Below are 23,054 nucleotides of genomic sequence, written 5' to 3' on the forward strand. Positions count from 1 at the left end.
CCTGTATCCGATGAAGAGTCGAGGCTTCCTGGCTCAGGTGGGAGAGAGCAGGTGCCGTCCTCACAGGAGACCCTGCCCAGCTGCCTATGAGGGCCCTCACTCCCTCCGCGCCTGCAATCCGCCCTGCACACATCGCCGGGCGCGGGTGACCTTCACTTTGCTCCCTGGCAGAGTTGTTTTGAAATTCCACCTAGCCCTGGCCAAGCTAAGGGAAAGGGCTCTTGTGGGAGCGGGTCGGAGGCCAAATGCGGCGAGAGGCCGCCGCGGTGCCAGCGACCACGGCAGCTGGCGGCTCGTCGCCTTGGGGACACGGCAAACAGCCCCGAGTGTTGGCCTGAGCACTTGGAGGGGAAAATGGGCCCGCTCCGAAGGGACTGAGAGATCCCGGGTCCGAGTTGGCCGACCCTGCGCGTCTCTGGGGCAGAGGAACTGAGCGCGCGTGCCCAGGACCCCTGACCGCAGCGGATCCAGCAGGTGGCAGTGCGGCCCCTGCTCAAGGAGAACGGGGCCTGCCGTGCGCGGCAGCAGCCACCAGAGGGCAGCACAGGGACGGCCGGCTCGCTCACGCAGCTGGTTGCCCGGCAACTGTGACGCAACGGGCTCCCGTTTCCACCCCCGGCGAGGCCTCCCAGGTTATTTCTGGCAGAGCAAGGGAGTGTTGCACAAGGAGCGGCCTCAGGAATCCCAGAACCGCCGCTTCTAAGCCAAGAGGCTCTAAAACGGTCGCGGGGACCCCAAATCTGGCGCCACCTCGGCGTCGGAGGGATTGGGCCGCGGTTCCTTGCTCGGGTGCAGAAGACGCCGCACGTAGTCCGTTGGCCTCGGCGGCCCCACGAGCCTCACAGCCTCTGCTGTCCCTCGTGGCTGCAGCGCAGCGGCCTCCGGCCCCTCCCCCACCCTCCGGTGACCTAGGCCGCTCTGACCTTCTGTGCGCCTGCCCGCCCCTCCCCCCAAGGCCTCGGTCCCCAGCCTGGAGCCTCCCTCCTGGGCGAGATGGCCTTGAACACAGAATTCCTCCCCCAGCACCCGTTCCCAGTGGATGAGCCAGGCCGGAGAGGCCGGAGGCGGCGAAGAACGCGAGGCGGACACGAGACTAGGAGTGGAGTTATAATGAGCGTGAAGCCTTGTGCCTGTCTGGTCTGTGAGGGGCTGGCCGGGGTCGCCCCGGGGAGGAGTCAGGAAGGCCGCTCGGGCCTGGCGTGTGCAGGGCTCCAGGTCCCTCCGTGGGCGCCGAGGCGCATCCCCCGCCCCAGGCCCTGCGGCTGGGCTCTGCCCGGGGCGCCAGCGTCCATCACTACGGGGCTGGGGTCTCCAGGGCCCATCTGCATGGCTCACACGGGCATGTGCAGCTCGTTGTACTCATCCTGGCCGTCCTCGTCGAAGTTGGGCTCTGCGTCTTCCGAGTCCAGCTGCGGAGGCGGGCGGGGGAGGGGTTAGGAGAGGCTCGGAGGCAGGCCGCTCCCAGGACCAAAGCTGACCAAAATCATCACCCCACCCCCACCCCCACCCCCACCCGACACTTGGCTCCTCCTCCTCCTCCTAACATTAACCACGGCCCACTTTCGTTCCCGAGATCCCCTGGCGCACCAGGTGTGAACACGGGCAAACTGCACAGACCGCGGCGCCACACCAGCCCTCCGCATCCCCAGGTGTGCCTGTGCAAGACACAGCCTGCACAGCTGTCCGGGGCTGTGCCTTCTCTTGAACCAAACCATCCTGCTAAGTACTTTACCTGGATGAGTACTTAACCCTCCCAACAGCCCTAGGAGACTGACTCCACTATTCACCCCACAGGTAATAAGAACATTCCGGGACCTTGCCTAAGGGCACACGGCCAGCAGGAGGCCCAGCAGAGCCCAGCAGGGGGTGTCTGGCTCCAGGGCCTCCTAGCCCCCATCCCTTACCGCCTGCAGTTCCCTGTCCTGGAAGAGCCGGGGCAGAAGGCATCGCCTCAGAGGCACGGTGAGCAGCAGCAGGAAGGGAAAGGCGAGTGAGGCCGCCGTGGACTTGACCACCCAGAGCAGCGCGATGCAGGCCAGCTGGATGCAGGTGAACAGGTGCATCCGCCACGTCTTCACCTGCAGAGCGGGCACCGGGCCTCACCACGCGGAAGCCCAGCCTGGCCTTCGTGTGCATCACCTCCAGCTCCGGCCCGGGCCCCCCGTCCCCCCCCCCCCAGACTGCCCTCCAGGCCCGACCTTGGTCACGTAGGGCTGCTCGGGGTGGTGTTTGGCTGGCATGAGGATGAGCAACAGGCGCTGGGAGAGCTGGATGCCAGACAGCGAGGTGACGCCCATGTACAGGAAAATCCCAAAGAGCACGGCCAGCGGGATCCGGCGCAGCACAGCCCCCATGACGATGGACAGGCCTGCAGGAGTGACGCACGCGCCGCTGACCTCATGGGCAGCGTGAGATGGCGGCCGGGCCTCGTGTGCGGGCCCCGCGAGGACGGCTATGGCCCATGGCCAGGCCAGCCGGGCCTCAGCCCGCGCCCAGGACGAAGAGAGGCGGGAAGCAGGCCCAGGGTGGAGGGAGTGCCGGTCTTGACCGCATGCGCAGGGAGGCCCGGACAGCGCAGGCGCTCTCACCCACGAGGCTGGCGATGAGCACCCCGGTGACCCGCTGCTCCCGCACTTCCTGGATCTGAGGCTTGTCGCCGGGCGCGATGGCAGTGCGCATGACCGTCAGCGCGTTGACATGCGTGACGGAGCGGACAGTGGCAGCCGTGAGCCAGGGCAACCCGAAGAGCCCGCAGAGCCCGCCGAGGGAGCCTATCAGCAGCAGGTCGAGGTGGAAGCCGGAGCCCTTGAGCAGCCTCCGTGCCTTCTGGCTGACGATGAGCCTGCAGGGGCAGGAGCGCGCGGAGGGGCAGCGATGGGCGGGCGGCCACTCTTCCCCAGGGCTCCGCTCCCGCTCTCAAGTCCCCCAGCGGGAATTCGCACGAGGGAGCAAAGTGGAGCCCAGTCCTCACACTGCGAACATGGGAAGTGGCACGAAAACCCAGGTGCCGGATCCCACCCTGTCGTCGTGGCCGAACCACGGGGAGCGAGCGCGCCTGGGTGACAGAACACACGGCAGCCTTCCGAGGGCTGGCAAGTGGCACCCTGCAGGCAGTGTCGGCAGCAGACACCAGGAACCATCAGCAGAAAGCAAGCCAGGGCCCAGGCACACACACACACACACACACACACACACACACACACGCAGGCCCCTGCTCCAGCTCCACTGCTCCCCACCGCGTCTCCACCTCTCCCACCAGCCCAACGCAGCCCCTCTCCGCTCCGGAGCGCTCTGCACCCCCACCTTAACCCTGACACCAAGCCAAAGAGCCTGCCCCCCCATCCCCCGCCCAGCAGGCCCCCAGCCCGAGCTCACGCTGTGATCTGCGTCTCCATGAATATGAGGATGAGGACCAGGAGGGCGGGGACCGCAGCAGCCACCATCATCCAGGGCGGAAAGGGCCGGGCACTGCCCAGGGGTGGGATGAACCAGGTGCGCTTGTGAGGGGAGGTCACTGACAGCCCTGTGGGCACCGTCAACTTCTGCGTGGCAGGAAGAAGCGGGGGCTCAGGGCCACGGGGCTGCCCCGGGAAGCCTCCCTCCAGGCTCTCGGCCCCCAGCATGGGAACGTGGGGGAGCTGAGGCGTGGCCAGGCCTGGGGGAAATTAGTGTTGCAGCCCCCAAAGTCACCAGTCCCAGGTGTGGTGGGAATGAAACACCCTCTCGCTGAGCTGTGATGTGGCCCCCAGCCTAATTCCTCCCTCAGGACTCAGGGCAGCCAACACAGCTGCTTTGTGCAAACCCCAGCTTCCCCTGCTCCCCCCAGCTCGGCCCCTCCGCCAGGGGAGCTGGCTTCTGGCCCTGGTCGGGATCCTTACACACTGCGGAGCCTCGAGCGCCCCGCCCTGGCCGCGGCGGACGCACCTGAGTGTAGGTGTCTGTGATGGAGTAATCCACCAAGACCATCAGCAGAATGGAGATGGGGATGCCGAAATCCCCGATGATGCGGCGCGCCTGGGAAGGGGCAGGAAGCAGAGGAGGGGAGAGTCGAAAATCCCTGCCCCCACCCTTCCCGGGGCCCCTCGGTCTGGTCTCTGACCCCTGCCATGGGTGCCAGCCCCACCCAGGAGAGCGTTTCTGTCCGGATTAAACTTTCCCTTAGGGAGGAGCAGGATGCCCGAGGAGGCAGGCGGCTGAATTCTGAGGGGGCGGGGTGTGGCCCTGGGAGGGGCGTGGTCTGGGGGCGGGGCGGGGCCCGGGGGCGGGGCCTGGCCTGGCAGCCGCGGCAGGAATGAAGGAAACCTGTGGGGGCCCAGGGCCAGCAGCCACGCACCTTGCCACCCAGGAAGCGGCTGTTCCTGAACTTGCGCAGGAAGAAGGCGATGAGGAAGGTCCCAAGCATGAGGATGAGGGACAGCAGGGCCGTGTTGGGCTGGTTCCGAGGGCCCGGGGGACCCTCGGTGGGGGGCGGGGCACTCCCGTTCAGCTCCAGGCCAGCCTCCGGGGCTCCTTCCAGCGCCCCCTCCCGGGGGTAGAACGGAAGCAGGGGGTGCTCTGTGAATACCTGTGCGTGGGCAGCAAGGACATCTTACCACCCACCCGGGCAGGTGACCCTGGTTTCCTCACCAGCAGTACCCACTCCCGGACCTCACGACGAGAGTCACAGACATCTGCTACATCGCACACACACCCCCCCACACACACACCCTCCTCTAAAAGGTGACCCAAGGGGCCGGTGCTGTGGCGTAGCCGGTAAAGCTGCCACCTGTGACTCCAGCATTCCATGTGGGCACCAGTTCAAGTCCTGGCTGCTCCACTTCCCATCCAGCTCCCTGCTAATGCACCTAGGAAAGCAGAGGAAGATGGCCCAGTCCAGCCCCCCCCCCCCCCGCCCCGGAAGAAGCTCCTGGCTCCTGGCTTCAGACTGGCCCAGCTCTGGCTATTGCAGCCATTTGGGGAGTGAACCACTTGATGGAAGACCTCTCTCTCTCTCTCCATCTCTCCCTCTCTCTGTAAACTCTGCCTTTCAAATAAATAAATCTTTTTTAAAAAAAGAGACCCAAGAGCCCCTTGGCAGAGAGGCAGCATCTTCAGCCCTTCACACACCTGTGCAGGTGAATCCTCACTGCTCCGCCTCCTGCCAGTGACTGGCACCCACTGGATCTGGCTCCTTCCCCTTCAGCTCTGACCTGCCACGCCCAACAGAGCCCTCCCCCTTGTCCCGTCCCCTGCTCTCCCACCCAAAGCACTGCCCACCCCCCACTTGTGCCCACCCCAAAGCCTCTCCGCCGGCCACCTTGTAGAGCTTGTGGAAGGTCTCATAGATGAAGATGAGTGAGATGAGGAAGGCAAAGATCTCCTGGGTGAAAGGCGAGATATAGCGGACCAGGAAGCTGCCCTCGGCGGCCACCAGGGCGAGCACGAAGACCACCAGCCAGAGGCCGACCCACACCCGGCCAGTGAGGTACTCCAGGTCCTGGGCTTGGCAGAACTAGAGGGGGATGGCAGGAGGTCACGTGAAGGCGGTCTGCCCTGCTGGCTGGTGCCCCCGCAGGGTGGGCAGCGGGGAAGCTGCGAGAGTGGGCGCTGGGCAGGCCATGCCCTCCTCACCTTGAAAAAGGCCTCTTCAAAGACGAGCAGCGGTCCCGAGAAGCCCACCACGAGCAGCGGCTGGGCCCCCAGCAGAGAGAAGAGGACGCCCAGCACAGCCGTGGACACGATCAGCTCGGACACGCCCATCAGCCCCTCCGTCTTCTCCCCTGGGGTGGGCACGGTCAGCGGGGGCCGCAGCCTGGCTCCCTCTGCTGCTCCTCTTCCTCCCCCAGCTCACCGTAACCAACCCCGGGGCCCCAACAAGGACAGAGCAGCCACCAGCGTGGCAGACGGGGCCCCCTCGGCGCAGCCCCCCACCCCACAGCCGTCACAGGACTCCTCCCAGCACCTCTCCCATCCCTAGCTTTATATATAGCCCACTGTAAAAGTGATCAGAGACACACCCTCCCCCACCAACCCCGAAGCCCTGCAGGCGACAGGGGCCCCTGAAGGGCTCAGAGGAGCCCCTGTCCTGCCGCCCCCACCCCTCACCTAGCAGCCCCCCGAAGGTGATGGCAGGGCTGAGGGCTGCAAAGTAGATGAAGAGCACGGCGGCCACGCACTGGGAGTGCAGGGCGTCCCGCAGGTCGCTGGGGTAGTGCGGGTAGCGCCGTTTCACGTCCCGAATAAGCCCCCCGAACACCGAGCCCGTCCGCAGCAGGGGGTCATCTTCAGGGGCCGCCTCGGAGCCCCCCAACTCCAAAGCCAGCTCTGGGGAAACAAGGGCGCTACTGGCACACAGACCACACCATTCTGCCTGGAGGAGGCTTCACCCTGCCCGGCCCCCAACCAGGCTCAGCCCTGGACAGCACGGGCAGGAACAGAGGATGGGGGAACCCAGGACAGGGCTGGGCCCCACGCGCTCTGACCTTTCCCAGGGGCCAGGTAGCCGCCCCGGGTGGTCATCTCCACTTTGGTCTGTTCCCGCTCCCGCCGCTTCCGCAGCAGCTCGCGCTGGAAGGCAGCCACGGAGCGCAGCAGGTCGCGGCCCTCCACCTCGGACGGGGGGATCACGATGCTCCCGTCCAGGAACTCGCTGATGGCACTCAGGAGGTCCTGCCGGTCATCCGCCTGGTAGGCGGCCTCATGAAACAGCTGCGGAGGCGGCAGGAGGTGTCAGGCCTCCGAGCTAAGGCACGGGGGGGACACGGCCACCTACGCCAGTCCAGTCTACTGATGCATGTCCCTGCAGGCCCCCAAGGAAGCCTGGCTCCCCCAGGACCTCCAGATGGACATGCCCACCTGCAACCATCTGGCCTAGCAGGGGTCCAGAGAGCCATTCTGATTGGATGAGGAAGCAGAGCCTGGCCCGCCCAGCACAGGAGCCTGAGAGCATCCCTCCAGTACAGGGCTCCAAAGCTTTGGGGCCCGGGCTGCTTGCCCTCTTACGGCACCACCCCAGCCACGGTTCCTTTTTCTCCTCTGGGCCAACAGCTCCCCCTAAGAGCCTCCAGAGCAGGGCCTCCACCCAGGAGGGGCCCCTAACACCTTTTCCCCCATGAAGGACACAGACAAGCAGGGTACAGGGGGCGAGGCTTGGGATACAGTGCCCACCTTGTCAGACATGAGGGTGGCAATGGAGCGCCCGAGCTCGTGATAGTCGGTGCTGATGTGGCTGGGCCCCAGCATCACGAACAGGAAGCGGACCGGCACAGGGACCTCCAGCACCGACTCCAGGAGCACAGCCTCACTCAGTCGCACAAAGGCTGCTGCTGGCTGCTCCAAGAAAGGCACACAGCCTGGGGGACAACAAGGCACAGGGCACTAGGCAAAGGGGAATGCTCACGGCAGGCTTCAGTGGGGACATCGGAGGTCATCATTAACAGTGGAGCAGGTTGTACACTGCGCAAAGAAACCCCTCTCTAAAGGCCCCCTAGTTTATTTCTGTGTTTACTACCATTCACAGGTGCAAATTAGGGGTACGAAAGAAGGGTTGCTTCTCTCCATTGCTCACAATGGTGCCATACAGGCTAGCGGGCATCCAGGACACTGGGCAGGGAACACAGGATTGGGGAGAAAGGGCTGAGGATAGGAAGAGTAAGGAAGAGAGGAGCCCGGGGCAGGGAAGAGGGGGCCTGGCTGCAGATGGGAGAGGCAGTTTCCAGGCCAGAGCTCAGGGTAAGCAGGCCACGGCCACTGGGGGCAGACCCCCGCCCCGGCGCCTGGCCCTCCTCACCCACGAGCACCACGGTGGCCTCGGCGTCTTCCGGGATCTTCTCAAGCAGCTTCAGGCTTTTCCCCCGGTGGCCATCTCCCCCGGGCATGTGCAGGGGCCTCTGAGGACGCAGAACTGGAATAGGGCTGGGACCCAGACCGGAGGCCGTGGCAGGCCCTCCCAGCCTGGGGTCTCCACCCTCTCTCTCCTGGAGGCCCACAGCACCTGCACCCCCTCAGCTGCATGCTGGCACTTAGAAGGCCCCCACAGCTCAGCCACATCCTCAGAGCTACACCTCCCGGGGTCCCCAGCACAGGCATCCAGCCAAACGCTCGCATGAAACTGAACACCCTCCCAGGCCCCCAGCCCAGGTCAGAGCAATGCCACTGACCTCCTTGGCATCCGGATCATGGGGCCAGAGCGGGGCTGGCTCCCCCAGATCATCCGCCATGGTGGGCACCGCACCATCGGGGCCGTGGCTGGGGGTTGCGTGATGATTGCCCAGGACTGAGTTCACACTGGAGCTCGACGGGTTTCGGGGAAAGAAGCCACTGTCCTTGTCATCGTTGGGATGGCTGGGGTGACAGTGGGGAGCACGGGGTGGGAGAGAGTCATGTTAGACGGGAAGTGGAGGGGCGGGGCTTCCCTTCTCTCCTGCCTCTGAGAGCTTCCGACAGCCGCAAGAAGAACGGGTGGCCCTGGCTTGCGGCCGTCAGGCAGGGGCTGGGGGCCGCCTGGAAAGGCGCCGAACCTGTGTTTCAGCAGCAGGGTGCGCAGCACGCTGGCCCTGTCCTCCGGCCGGATCTGGTCGGACACAATCATGGTCTCCACCACGAGGTGCGCGATGCCCGGCAGCGTGGTCTGCTCCAGGTCCAGCAGGGCAGCTCCTGGCAGTGCGGGCAGGGGAGAGGCACCGTCCCATCAGCCAGGATCCGCCGCCACCCCCACCACGCCACCTCGCCCGAGGGCAGGCTGGGTGAGCCAAGCACCCGGGCATCCAGGCACCCAGGGAGAGGGGGTGAAAGCCACCCAAGGGCGAGCCACGGCCCCTCCTCGCCAAGCAAGGGGAAGCCATTTGTTCATTTACTGTGCAGGTACTGAACACCGACTATATACAGAGCACAGGTACTGAACACCAACTGTATATGGAGCACAGGTACTGAACACCTACTGTGTGCCAAGTAGGGTACAGGCACCGCAGAGCTTACAGGCTGCTCAGGTACCAGGACTCCCTGGCCCCAAAGGGGCAACCAGATCTCGCCTGGGCCCAGAACCCCGGCGGAGTAAACAGCAGCAGGTGGCTGGCCCACACTGAGTCCCGTGGTGAGGAAGGGGCTCACCCGAGGCCCCTACCATGGGCGATGGTCCTCCGGAGCTCCAGCAGGCTGCGGAATGACAGCGAGGCCACGTGGGGCTTCCCCCAGCGCTCCGTCTCCTCTTCCACGTCCTCCTCAAACTTGATCCAGCGCGCCGTCTCCCGCCAGTGCGGCTCCTGGCTGCGGTCCAGCATCAGCTCATTCAGCTCCACGAACACCTGGGAGGAGAGGTCAAGGACAGAGGCAGCTGGGACAGGCAGGTCAGGGCACAGAGACAGGGCAAGGCAGCGAAGGGTCCAGGCAGCAGGCGTGATGGGACCACAGCCCCACGCCTCAGGTGCCCTACCTCATGAGGCCTCCGGTCCGGCTGCTGCTTCTTCTTCTTCCTGCGCAGGGTGGGGGCCAGGCCACCGCGGCTGCCCCTCCCGCCCTGCACCCGGGATGGCTTCTTCACCAAGTGCCGCCGCACGCCAGGGTTGTCCTCCAGCCGGTGGCCTGCAAGGAAGCAGGCTTGGTGGGCGCAGAGGCTGGGCTCGGGGCCAGCCCCTCTGGGCCCCTGCTCTGAGCTCCCAGGCTACTGGGTGGGTACACAGCCATGAGGGACCACAGTACTGGGACCATACCCTCCAAGGCCAAGGGCATTGCACGCATCAGGTGCGACTCAGGAAGGGAGAAGGACCAGCCAAGTGGCAATACAGGGCAGATCCTAACTCTACCCCAGCTGGTCCACAGCCCTGGGTGGAGGTCCACAGCCCTGGGTAGACCCTGAGCCTCTGCCACAGTCAACACCCCTCCCCTTGGTCCCCCAGGAACCAAGCCCCCAGCACTTCCCATGTGCCCTCCTCGGCACCTGATCCCCCCTCGGAACCTGTGCCCCGCCCAGTTACTCACAAGCGGGGTCCCCTGCCGTGGGGCTGGGCTGGGCCCCAGGCTCCCACAGGCCATAGTCCTCAAAGTCCAGTACAAACATTTCTAGGTCCTCCGAAGCCAGCGAGTCACCAGGGCTGGGGGTGGGATCCCTGCCGGGGCTCCGGGCCTCGGCATCTCCAGCCCCAGGGCTCAGCGCCCCATTGGGCTCTGTGATCTCCTCCAGCAGACTCGTCATTGCCCCCGTAGCGGCCAAGGTCTCAGCCCCTGCTTCTCCCCAGAGCCCTGGCTGTCCTCAGGTGGCAGTCGAGGCCAGAGCGGTCTTCGTCCAACCACAGCGGCAGGTGCCGAGCCCTCCCGACCCAGACTGACACCCTGTGTCCCCAAGCCTGCTCCCTGCCACTGCCAGCTCCCCCTGGATCTGTAAACAGGCCCTCCCCCTGACCCCCCCCATCCTGCTGCCACCGCCACCACTGCCACTGCTGCCATCGGATTGTCCCTGTCCCTGTCCCCAGGCCCTGGCAACTTTCCATGACGTACTGAGCTCAGAGCCCTACCCTCCCCCCAACCTCACCCACAGCTTGAGGAGGAGGAGGGCGGGAGGGCGGGATCAGTGATGCCCCCAGCCTGGGCACCGAGCCCCAGGCGTGATGACAGGTGGCACAGAGGCCCGGGCACTGATAAGATGGAAGGAATGTGCCGAGATCACAGCCAGGCATGGCCGGGAAGGGGGGCAGTGTGAGGGGGTCTTACCACAGGGAGGAGCAGAGGCCTGGCTGAGTGGCCGGCCTCAGCAGCTGCTTCCCAGGGGAGTGAGAGCCAGGGGATGCAGGCGGTTTGCCCTCAGAGGGAGTAGAGGTGACAGGGAAGGGGGCTGCCTTATTCCAGGGGTGACTCAGAGGACAGAACCAGGGCTGCAGGGAAGAGGTGTCACCCAAGCAAACCTCAGCTCTGGCAACCAGAGACATGGCTGGGGAAGGCAGTGAGCTCTCCGTCACCGACTGCATTCCAGCAGACAGGGACACTCGGGGGGAGAGCAGAGACTCCTGGAGGTCCCTGGCAGGCCGGGAGCCCAGAGTGGGTCAGGGAGGCGCCACGGGGCCACTCACTCTTCATGTCATCCAGGTCCGCAGAACCCAGCATCTGGGCCTCCGCCTCGTCCGTGGGCACCTGCTGCTCCGGGCCCCCCGGGTTGCCCAGGGCACTGCCTGGGCACAGCCGCTCCCGCAGGTCATAACTAGCAGAGGGGCTCCACGGCCGGCTCCTCTCCCCGGCCACTCGGGGCGCCCGGGCTCGTGGGCTGGAGGAGCTGCAGGGGCAACACGGCAACCTTGGACTTTACTGCCACTGGGTTCCTTTGCTTTCCCCCAGCATGGGAGGCCCTCAGTGGACCCCTAGACAAGGCCCTCCAGCCCCCGCCCCCACCCCTCGGGCCCTTCCTTCCTGTCACCCCTCCTCTGCCTCCATCCCCATCCTCCTCCTCACTCCCACAGCTCCACGTCTCCTGGAGACTTCTGGACCTCATGGCTCTGCTCTTTGCCCTTGCGGTCCCCTCTCGTCCTCTCCTCTTCGGAAACCCGGTGGACAGAAACAATGCCCCTCTCCTCTCCTCCTCTCTGGCCTCAGGCAGCAGGTGACCTTGGGCCCTGCCCAGTGCGGGGCAGGTACCTGACAGAGCGCTGGGGGCTCTTGTCGGAGCGTGGGCCCACCGAGGGCAGGGGCTTGGTGAAGGCAGCCCTCCCTGGGAGGCCGGGGCTGTCATCCTCATCACTGCCGATGGAGAACTGCGGACAAACAGGTGTGCCGGGGCCCTGCCTCAACTTACCACGCAGCCCCCAGCCCCACACGGCCCCCCAACTACTGTCCTCGCCCTGCTCCTCCACACTTGTCTCTGATAGCCACCTCCCCCCTTCAAGGGGCAGACCCTACCTTTGCTTTCTGGGGGGACCCTGAGGGTGGGGGCTCCACAGCTTCCGTCTCAGACTCCCCTTCCTCCTCTTCCTCCTCCTCCTCTTCCCCTTCGTCGGCTCCAGCTCCCCCCTCCTCCTGGATGGGAGGGGTCCCCTCCGAGGGGGGGGCAGAGGTTTTTTCCTTCTTTCTCTTCCTCCTGGTGTGCCGGGCAGAGGTGGGGGGCAGCCGCCGCAGCTTGTGAGGTGGAGGCAGGCGCGCCGAGAGCGGGTGGTGGGTGTGGTGGGATGTGTGCCGGTGAACTGGGGGTGCAGGAGACCCGGTTGAGCTCCCTGACATAGAAGGGGGCCCCTCCCCACCCAGGGGGCACAGACCTTATCCTAGCTCAAGGCTCAAACAAGGACACCCAGTGCTTCCCCCAGCTGCACGTCCCCCTCCCCCCAACAGAGGTGCCCAGGGTCCTGTCACTGAGGAGGCCTGGTTAGCATCGGGGAGAAGAGTGATGGAAAGGGACGGTCTAGAAATGGGGGTGGGGGGAAGAGCATGAGACAGCAGGAAGGGGAGAAGGAGCTGGGGGAGGGGAGGGCCAAAGGCGGGGATGAAGGTCAACGAGGGAGACCCAGGCCCATCTCCCTACATCCGCCCTGCTCTGGGGCCCCGGCTCCCGGGGCAGGTGGTCAGCCGATGGGTGAGGGAGGCGGGATGACTTAACATGGCATGGTGGCCCAGCACAGTCCAGCACAGTGTCCGGCCCAGGACGGCCCTGGGTGGCCAAGCCAGTGGTGAGCACGGTGATGGTGGCGCGATGAAGGTGATGGTGGTGAGGGCAGCCGTACCAGGGGGCCCCAGGCTACCCACACGCAAAGTCCCGCTCGCTGAAGCTGCGGCTGGGCTTCTCGGGGTCCCAGGCTGGGGGCTTGCTGATGAGGTCCCCAAACCTGCTCACAGCCAAGGTCTTGCCCAGGTCATCGTCCTCCTCCTCCGTGTCGGGACTCAGAGGGGGCTCCTCCAAGGGCACCCGGACCTGTGGGCCCAGACGGCCTCACCTGAGGACCCCCTAACTCCAAACCCGAGCTGGGGGTGGGGAGGCCGGCAGGCTCCGTCTTCCACAGCCCCCTTCCCCTGAGCCCCAGGCCTGGGTCAACACCCCAGCAACCACCCTCACCCTCTCCGTGCTCCTGGAAAATACCAAGCTCCTGCACCATGCCTGGATCTGGGCTGCCAGGGTCGGCCAGAGGACGCCCCGTCCCTCCTAAGATTCCCTCCCTCTCCTCGGACCCCCCACCCCACCCCCCCACCCCGGAGCATCAGTCACCTGGGGTAGCGGGGAGGCGCCCCCGGGCGGCGGGATCAGTCCGTTGGCCATGGTCGGGGACGCGGCTTGGGAAGCTCTCGCTCACGAAGGCAACCGAAACCCAGGTGAGAAGAAGGGGGCTCTGCGAGGGCCTAGTGGGGAGCCCTGGGGAATCAGGGCGGGGTTAGGATCTTTGCGCTGGTGCTCCCCCACCCCCGATCCCAGAGCCGGATCCCCGCACCCGGCCCGAGCGCGCACCCGCGGCTCAGCCCCTCTTGGGGCAGCCCGGAGGCCCCCGCCCCGCGCCGCGCCCCGCCCCGCGGTACCTCGGGGCTCCGCAGCCTGCAGGGCCCCGGCGGGTCACCGCGCCCCATGTCCCTCCCCGCTCGCTCCGGGGCGCGGCCGCCGGGCTCCCGTCTGGCCTCTCGCCGCGCACAGCCGGGCGGGCCTGGCGGACGCAGGCGCCGGAGCCCGCAGCCCGGGGCTCCACCTCCTCGCGCTCGGCCCCGCAGCTCCGCCGCCGCCGCCACCGCCGGGCCGCACAATAGGAGCGAGCGAGCCGTGACTCACCCCGCCCGGGCCGGCGCAGGACCCCAAATGCCCACACGCCCCTGCTCCAGGCACCCCAACGCGTTGCTGGGGGCGGGGGCACGGCCCGACGTTCCCACAATCCCCCAAGTTCGCCCTCCTTCCCGCGCAGCGTGCTTGGAAAGCCCCCTCCCCTAAAGAGCTCTGGAGGCGACCCCCTCCGGAGCCACAAGCCCCTGGACCTGAGGTCACCTGGAAGCACCCACCGCTCCCCCTTAGCCCCAACGCCTCCAGCTGTCCTGAAGGCCTGGTACCCAGCATTTGACCTTGGCCCCGTACCTCCTGTCCCTGGGCCTCAGCTTCCCCAGTCTATAGCCAGACAGGCTTGCCCTGGGGGTTCTGAAGTTATGCCCAACTCTAAGAGCCTTTGATTCCTCCCTCTCCCCCAAAAGCCCAAGGTCACCTCTCATTTTCAAGGGCAGAGTTCTTTGCAAGGAGCCACTGGACCCCAGTCTGATCCTCCCTGGGTCTCACTGAAACAGGGCCCCCAGCACAAACCAGCTCCCTAACAGCCCCAACAGCTGGGCATAGACAGGCGTGCAGAGTGGGCCCCAACACGCTGATGTGACGTCTGCCTGCTGGGGAAGACTGTCCCCTGAAATCCCAATCTTAAAGTACCTCAGAGGCTGCCTTATTTGAAAATGATGTTGTAACACACACACACACACAAAGGCCACACATACCTAGAGTGGGCTCCTGGTCCCACCTGCCACTATGTCCTTATCCAAAGCAACACTTAGGACACACACACACACTGCCAGAACCGCAGGGCAGGTGACCCACTGGCTGCCACTCTCCAAGGGAGAAGCCAGCTCCTTCCCTGGCACTTCAGAGGGGGCCGGCCTTGATCTTGAACTTCAGCCTCCAGAGCCATGGGATAATAAATTTCCATTCTTCCAGGCACTCAGTTTGGGGTACTGTGTTCCAGCAACCCTAGCAAACCGACATACTCTCCCTTCACCCTACCTGCAAGCCAGGTCACTTGGTTCCAGGACGTACTCTCCCTTCACCCTACCTGCAAGCCAGGTCACTTGGCTCCAGGCCTCTGAGTGTTGCTTTAGTGAGGCCTCCACTTCCGCCAGGGCTCCCCAAGAGCTCTGGAGCCTCTCGCAGCAATGCACCGGGCAGGGGTGGGGGAGAGGGCTCCAGGGTCTTTAATCTGCCCTGGACACCATGGCCCTAGCCTCTCCTCTAGCCCTGGGGTCAGACAGCAGCTAGAGCCAAGGAGGGTCTTGCCGACCTGAGACCCTATACATCCTGCACACTGGGAGACCCAAGGGTATCACATGACTTGTCCCTCTGAGACCCCACCCCACCCCAGAGAGGGTACAGAGCATGGGCCCTCGCTTCCCAGGAGCCTCCAATCCCCCCACCCCAGAGTCGGCAGCATTAGTCTCTGCCTTGCACCGCCTTCCTCTGCCCCTTAACCCGTCTGGGGTGACGGAGGAGTGAAATCGCCCCTCAGAGGGCCTGCAGAAACCCATGTCCACCTCTCCTTCTGGGGCTGGAAGGAGATGCTGACCCCCACCGGTGGTTTCCTACGGACTCAACCTGTCAGATAAAAGTGTGCCTGCTCAGATCCCCAGGCAGCCTGTCTGTAGCACACCTGTAACTGTCAGTCCCCTACGGTGTGTTCCTGATGGGGTCTTCACTCCTGTGACCGAAAAAGTGCCCTGTGCATGCACAAAGGACGGCCACTGTCAGTGTGTCAGCTCCTAGCTCAGCGCCTGCAGACACTCGAAAGGTGACAGGAGAGGTGGCAGCCAAAGCAGCAGCTAGTGACAGGCAAGTTGGGACTCCCGCCCTCCTTCCCCCGCCCCAGACCCCACTCTGCACACTGACACCCCAGGGTGCTTGCTTGGCACATGTGACACCCGGATCTGGAGAAACAAAACACATCCTTGTCTGTGTTCCCCCCAAATGGGCCAGGAGCCCGCTGGGGTGGGCTCCTCTCATGGCCGTTCCCCAGAATCAGTGTCTCACATTGCAAACTAGACCAGGGTGGCAGACGAGTGTCATCTGCACCACCCGAATCCCTGCAAGCCCTCTTATACTCTGGTCATTTCCCACCTGCTAAGTCCTCTCTCACCAAGGGAGAAGACAGAAATCGTCTATGCCCCGACTCCCTTGCAGCTAGGGTTCTGATGTGGGGTCTCCGCACTCTGACTCGACTACACCACACCTGAATTCGGAAGTGAGCAAGGGCCAGGGAGAGAGACCGGACTGACTCTCTGTGCAGCCAGGAGGCTCTTAGGGGACAGCAGTGGCAGAGGTTTTTGTGCCCAGCGACCGTGCTTCTGCTAGGGAAGCAGGCCATCGTGCCGAGTGCCGAGTGCAAGACTCCTCCCCCAAATACTGCTGATGTTCAGTTTCCTTTGACAATGTCCTTTCCAGCTTAAAGTAGCTGTTGTTGGCAGCTAGGCATCCTGCCTGACAGAATCAAGGAAACGGACTTGGGAATGCAGTCATGGGTTGAGCAAGCACCAGGCATTAGCAGTGCGAATTGCGAATGCCAGGAGCCAGCAGAGAGACTGAGACAGTTCAGCTTTCTTGTTCACAGTCTGGGTAGCTTCTATGTCATTTCTCTCTCTTTTTTTTAACTGGTTATTTTTATTTTATTTATTTTTTTACAGGCAGAGTGGACAGTAAGAGAGAGAGAGAGACAGGGAGAAAGGTCTTCCTTTGCCGTTGGTTCACCCTCCAATGGCAGCTGCAGCCAGCGGACCGCGCTGATCCGATGGCAGGAGCCAGGTACTTATCCTGGTCTCCCATGGGGTGCAGGGCCCAAGCACTTGGGCCATCCTCCACTGCACTCCCTGGCCACAGCAGAGAGCTGGCCTGGAAGAGGGGCAACCAGGACAGAATCCAGCACCCCGACTGGGACTAGAACCTGGTGTGCCAGCGCCACAGGCAGAGGATTAGCCTATTGAGCCGTGGTACCGGCCTATGTCATTTCTCATCATTCCGTCCTTTACGCTTTTTTTTTTTTTTTTAATATGAAAGGCAGAGTTAGAGAGAAGGAGAGACACACAGAGAGATCCTCCATCCACAGGTTCGCTTCCCAAATGGCTGCAATGACCGGAGGCCAGGACAAAGGCAGGAGCCAGGAGCTTCTTCTGGGTCTCCCACGCGGCTGCAGGGGCCCAAGGACTTGGGTCATCTTCCTCTGCTTTCCCAGTCCTTTAGCAGAGAGCTGGACAGGAAGTAGAGCGGCTGGGACTTGAACCAGTGCCCATATTGTATGCTGGCACTGCAGGCGGCGGCTTTACTCGCTATGCCACAGCGCCGGCCCCCATGCTTTACTCGTAATGAGAACAACAATGACAAGTTCATTACCTAAAATTTAGATCCGGCTTAGGATGTACATGTTCTCATTGATCACTCACAACAATTGGGAAGTTGTGGCAACAGAACTCTCATGTGGCAGGTGACAGAAACAAGGCTCCGGAGCTGCCCCGTGGTGCAGCAGGTTAAGCCACTGCTTGGGAGGTCCACATCGGAGTGCCCAGAATCGAGTCCCACCTCCACCTCCACTTCCAATATGGCTTCCTGGTAATGCACCCACCCTGGGAGGCAGCAGGTGATGGCTCAAGTACTCGGGTCCCTGCCACCCACGTGGGAGACCCAGATGGAGCTCCCAGGTCCTGGCGTCAGCCTGGCCCAGCCCTGGTTGTTGTGGGCATTTGGGGGCATGAATCAGCAGATGGAAGATCGCTGTCTCTCCCTCCCCCTCTGTTGCTCTGCCTTCCCAGTAAATAAAAATAAACATTTTTCAAAATAATGCCCAGAAAGCCCTTTTGTTTTGGCTACTCTAAAGAAACTCCTGAGCTAGCCAGAGAACGGATGTATTCAGCTCATAGTTTTAAAGGTTGAAATTCAGTTTTGGGGCCGGTGCTGTGGCGTAGCGGGTAAAGCCACTGCCTGCGGGGCCAGCATTCCATGTGGGTGCTAGTTCAAGTCTCTGCTGCTCCACTTCAGAGCCAGCTCTCTGCTGGGGCCTGGGAAAGCAGTGGAAGATGGCCCAAGTCCTTGGGCCCCTGCACCCATGTAGGAGATTCAGAAGAAGCTCCTGGCTCCTGGCTGCACATTGGCGCAGCTCTGGCCATTGCAGCCAATTGGGGAGTGAACCAGCGGATGGAAGACCTCTCTCTCTGTCTCTGCCTCCCTGTAACTCTGTCTTTCATGTAAATAAATAAATCTTTTTAACGGGGCCATCAAAGAAGGAGGTACCTTTCTCTGAAGGGAGGAGAGAACTTCCACTTTGACTATGACCCTGTCAGAATAAGATCGAAGTTGGCGAACTCAAAAGGCTTCCGTAGCCTTGGCAACTCATGACTAGAGCCTAGGGAGATTACTGACGCCATAAACAAGAGTGTCAAATTGTTAAGTCAACAACAGGAGTCACTGTGTACTTACTCCTCATGTGGGATCTGTCCTTAGTGTGTTGTCCAATGTGTAGTAATGCTATAACTAATACTGAAACAGTATTTTACAATTTGTGTTTATGTGTGGGTGCAAACTGATGAAATATTTACTTAATATATACTAAATCGATCTTCTGTATATAAAGATAATTGAAAATGAATCTTGATGTGAATGGAATGGGAGAGGGAGCAGGAGATGGGAGGGGTGCGAGTGGGAGGGAAGTTATGGGTGGGGGGAAGCCATTGTGATCCATAAACTGTACTTTGGAAATTTATATTTACTAAATAAAAGTTAAAAAAAAAATCTTTTTTAAAAAATCCAGTATCAAGCAACCCTATTGGTTCTGCTATGTATTAACGGCATCACAGCAGGAGGCATAGCAACACAGTGAACACACTGCAAGACAGGACACCCAAGAGAAACTGGGGGGCCGTGATCCCTTCTGAGGGCATGTCCCCAACTGGCCCGAGGCCTCAGCTCCTGAAGGCTCCACACTACCTCCCAATACCAACACAGGAGCCCTCAGAGGACAAACTCAACCATGCTCAGCAGAATGTTCCAGTGGTCGGCCTGATGGCCAAGCCTGGAGGCAGCACGGCCAAGAAACGAAGCCCAGGGCTTTGACTTACGTCCAGTATGTGTCCCCGCGCTCCCACCCCTAACCGCGTCTTGACACCCTGCACGCTGTGTGCAACGAGACACACCACTGACCCCCGAGGGGGTTTTTTCAGAGCAGCTTCGTATTCGTTACAGGAATACGCACAGGCGAGCCGCTGACCGCGAGACCGCTAGAAGCAGCAGCCTCAGTTCTCAGCCCAGCTGGGTAGCTGACACTTTCTGGGGTTCAGGCTCCCCCTGTGCAAGATGGCAATAATCAAAGGGTTGTCGAGGGAATGAGTCCACCCGTGTAAGCACTCAGAATGGTGACCGGTACACAGCAAGTGCTCAGTAAAGCCGGCTCCTCTCAACACTGCTAAAATCTGCCAGACAGAAGTCTCCCAAGGTCCTCAGGTGACGCACAATGTGAAGAATGACAGCACACACGCGACAGAAGTGGGCGTTAGCGGGCACCTGCAAGAGCTATACGTTTTAGAACGAAAATAAAGATGCCGACCCCACAAAACCCAAAGGCAGGAGGGAGACCCCTGAATGGCCTTTATGCCCTCTAGGGTAGATTCCAGCCCTCCACAGCCAATGGACCACTCTTGCAACCTCAGGTTCCCGGTAGACGGTAAGGGCTAGGTTTCAGCTGGCCCCAGGCTATCACGCAGAGTCTTGCCAATGTGTCTCCCAGCTCCCCAGAGCAGGGCACCCAGGGCCACCTGCTGTCGACTGGCCTCGCAGTGAGGAAGGCTTCCCTTTACGAGAGACAGCATGGCATTTACAAAGAGCCCAGGTTCCGGAGTTGGAGCTGCCATATATGAAACACTTGTCTGGGGGCCGGCGCTGTGGTGTAGAGGGTAAAGCCTCTGCCTGCAGTGCAGCATCCCATATGGGTGCCAGTTCGAGTCCCGGCTGCTCCACTTCTGATCCAGCTCCTTCCTAATGGCCTAGGAAAGCAGGAGAAGATGGCTCAACTCCTGGGCCGCTGCACCCACATGGGAGACCTGGAGGAAGCTCCTGGCTTTGGATCGGCACAGCTCTGGCCGTTGCGGCCACTTGGGGTGTGAACCAGTAGATGGAAGACCTCTCTCTCTCTGCCTCTCCTTCTCTCTCTGTGTAACTCTGACTTTCAAATAAACAAATAAATCTTAAAAAAAAAAAAAAAAAGACTAGTTCAATGTTTGGCACAGAATAGGTGCTCATTAAATGTCTTTGTGTTAGTACCTATTGTTGCTCTCCTGCGTATTATCCCATCGAAGCCTCATGCCCCATGAGCAATCTGGACTCAGCCTGGAACCAAACGCAACCTCAGGACAGCCCCACTGTCCCTGGAGCTCCCCTCAGCCTGCACGACCACCTTCCAGCTCTGGCCATTCTGGGAGGTGAATCTGTATCCTTTCCTGCTCCTGCCCAGCCCCACCCGAGCAGGCAGGCTGCCCTCACGTTTGTTTGGGAGCAATGGCCAAGAGAGCAGAAGTTGCCCATAGGCCTTCCTGCCTTTTTGTTCACCAGGGCCAACGTGTTAGGAGACGGAGGCAGGCTGGTGAGGGTAGGGAAGGAAGGGCTTAGCAAGAGGGAAGAGGCTGGGGAGCACTGCCAATTACAAGACCAGGAGCATCCCAGAGCGTAGGGGGGAGGGATGCTGCCAGCCCCATGGGAGGGGCCTTGCATAAAAGGGGGACGGTTTTGCAAATGTTGCTAAGATTTCACAAAGAGCCAAGGACACTCAGGTGGCAGGGTTAGGGCTGTCCTCAGGTCCTCAGCAAGGAGGAGGTGACAATGAAGCCCTGGCCTGAAGCCTCCAGGAGCCCCAGGCACGCAGTGAAGGGGGGGAGGGGAGGGGAGAGAGGAGGGGAGGGGAGGGGAGGGGAGAGGAGGGTTGGGGAGGGGAGGGGAGGGGAGGGGAGGGTTGGGGAGAGGAGGGAAGAGGCAAAGATAATAGCAAAGAAATGATTGGTAGAGAAACTGCCAACAAAGCAGGTGCTTGAGATGGGCCATCTGATATCATCCCCCTGGAACCTTCTCCACCCTCCCCAGCCAGCTCCAAGAAGCAGCCCGAAAGCACCAGCCTTGCCTCCCACTTGCCCTCTCACAGAGCCGGGCCCCACAAGAGCTTAGCCACTGTCCGTGGAGCTGAAGACCAGGGCACAGGTAATCCTAGTCACTCATAAACCGCAGAGCATTTCTCGTGGAGGACGGCGAAGTCACCCTGCCTAAAGTGGTCAAATGACAAGGGATGGTCCGAGAAACACCACACCCTGGCTCGCGTGCACCCCCTCAAGAACGCACCAGGGAAATGGCCGCTCGTGGACACACGGCACTAACACGCACTTTCCCATGAATGCCCACCAGGAGCATTCCAAGGCCACAACGCAGCGTGTGCTATCAGACAGTGGTTTTTATTATTATTATTATTATTATTTTTACAGGCAGAGTGGACAGTGAGAGAGAGAGACAGAGAGAAAGGTCTTCCTTTGCCATTGGTTCACCCTCCAATGGCCTCCGCGGCCGGTGCACTGCGGCTGGCGGACCGCGCTGATCCGAAGGCAGGAGCCAGGTGCTTCTCCTGGTCTCCCATGGGGTACAGGGCCCAAGCACTTGGGCCATCCTCCACTGCACTCCCGGGCCACAGCAGAGATCTGGCCTGGAAGAGGGGCAACCGGGACAGAATCTGGCGCCCCGACCAGAACTAGAACCCGGTGTGCCGGCGCCACAAGGCGGAGGATTCGCCTAGTGAGCCACGGCGCCGGCCATTATTTTTTTTTTTTAGCCAGCTCCTATTTAATGTTTTTTGGTTCACCCTCGATGACCTTGCAAAGCTAGGTAAGTTATGGAGGAGTTTCATCCTGACGCTGTAGGTGTGGAAGCAAGGGTGTTATTTGCCTGTGCTTAAATAGCCACGAAGCTACAGCACAATCCTGGCTCACTCAGCTCCAAACTCCCTGTGGTGTTCTTACACCTCAACTGCACCACACCAGCCCCTCAGTCAACAGATGCAAAATACTGCAAAGCCTGACACAGAACCGTGGCTGAGTGCCCAACAGCAGCTAAGTGGTGCGGGCAGGGTCTTCCAGAAAATTCCACAGCATCTTGGTGAGGGGGGTGGGTGGATGTCACCCCTGCCCCCAGCTCCAGCTGAATCGACCCCTCAGCAAGAATGGACCCTGCCCCACTGAGAGAGAGACAGCTCTGTCCAGCCCGCCTGCTCGCCTTCCCAGGTCTCAGGAATCGATGTTTGTACCACTGATGGGCCACCAGGCTCCACAGGGCCTCACAGGAACGGTTAAATATACATTTTGAGTCTGTAATAGAGCTTAAAAATGTTAATAATAGTTAAAAAAAAATAAAATCCCTCAATACCCTCTTGCCTGCTTCTGCCCCTTTCTCGCCTTCACCCCTATGGCCTGTCTGTTCCTCCCTCTAGGATCCGCAGACACAAACATGAGCGAACGAACGGGATCTGTTCTATCCCCTCCCACCTCCTTCCTACAGAAAACACAGCACTGGGGCCTGAGGGCAGTTTTGAGTCCTCCTTCCAGGAGCTGGGCAGTCTCTGCTGTGTGCCCTTCGTGCCAGCCGGCCTGAGGCCAGACACAGACCCGGCTATCGATACGCGCCTGCGGGAGGGCGAAGCCAGACTGAGCGGACAGTCCACCTCTGGGGACAGTCCAGGGGCAAGTGGGAGGCAAGTGTCTCCTGACACCGTGCCCAGTGTCGCCACCGCAGCAGTCACTCTGCAGCGTGCCGAGGCCGGCAGGCTCTGAGCGGCACCTGCTCCTGGTGAGGCGCGAAGCCAGAGTCCAGGGCCTCCAGTGGCGGTCACGGTCACGGCCTCCCCCCACCGCTCACTCAGTTGGCAACAGCAGCACCTCTGTCTCCTGGATCATCAGAGGAGCAATTTGCACAGTGGCTGCGGAGAACCTCATGACATTGTTCAGAAAAACAGCACGTGCAGCGACTTGAGGCACAAACAGACGGAGCTCCTCTCCCAACTGCCCAGGCCGCACCCGGGCCTGCAAGTCACCCTGTGACCAGGGTATTGCCCCACCTTGCCTGACCCGCAACCCGCCCCAGCTTCCAGGCCAGGAGGCCTCTCAGACGGGCACTGCTCATAGACGGTGCAAAAGCAGACAGGGAAGGGGGTGTGCACATCCCCGGGAAAGTGGACTAGTATTTTGGGAAGTTTTAATTTGCTTCAATTAAAAATTCAGGGCAGCTCGGAGTGGAACAGAAGTAGGTGAGTTTATTTCCCAAGCCTCTGCACAGGGTGTTCTGGACCCCAACTCCTCCACCCAGGGCCCAGGGT

At 61.8% G+C, this 23,054-nt stretch overlaps 1 protein-coding gene across 1 annotated transcript; it reads right to left on the reverse strand.

Annotated features, from left to right (window-relative positions):
• Window positions 1-1,331: 1,331 nt before the first annotated feature.
• On the reverse strand, window positions 1,332-13,206 carry SLC4A3 (solute carrier family 4 member 3; the record flags this gene model as incomplete). Its single annotated transcript, NM_001082030.1, is given in 24 exon segments — window positions 1,332-1,409; window positions 1,905-2,078; window positions 2,199-2,368; window positions 2,589-2,842; window positions 3,376-3,542; window positions 3,925-4,014; window positions 4,334-4,564; window positions 5,297-5,491; window positions 5,611-5,759; window positions 6,085-6,303; window positions 6,462-6,687; window positions 7,147-7,331; window positions 7,769-7,868; window positions 8,139-8,284; window positions 8,287-8,294; window positions 8,296-8,322; window positions 8,499-8,634; window positions 9,101-9,281; window positions 9,410-9,558; window positions 11,040-11,239; window positions 11,599-11,714; window positions 11,860-12,140; window positions 12,697-12,862; window positions 13,154-13,206. Coding segments are annotated over 24 exon segments (3,699 nt in total). The 5' UTR covers window positions 13,205-13,206.
• Between the last annotated feature and the right edge of the window lie 9,848 nt (window positions 13,207-23,054).

The sequence above is a fragment of the Oryctolagus cuniculus genome, chromosome 3 (assembly GCF_051225735.1).
Source record: "Oryctolagus cuniculus isolate XC-2025 breed Fujian yellow rabbit chromosome 3, ASM5122573v1, whole genome shotgun sequence".
NCBI classification, from domain to species: domain Eukaryota; kingdom Metazoa; phylum Chordata; class Mammalia; order Lagomorpha; family Leporidae; genus Oryctolagus; species Oryctolagus cuniculus.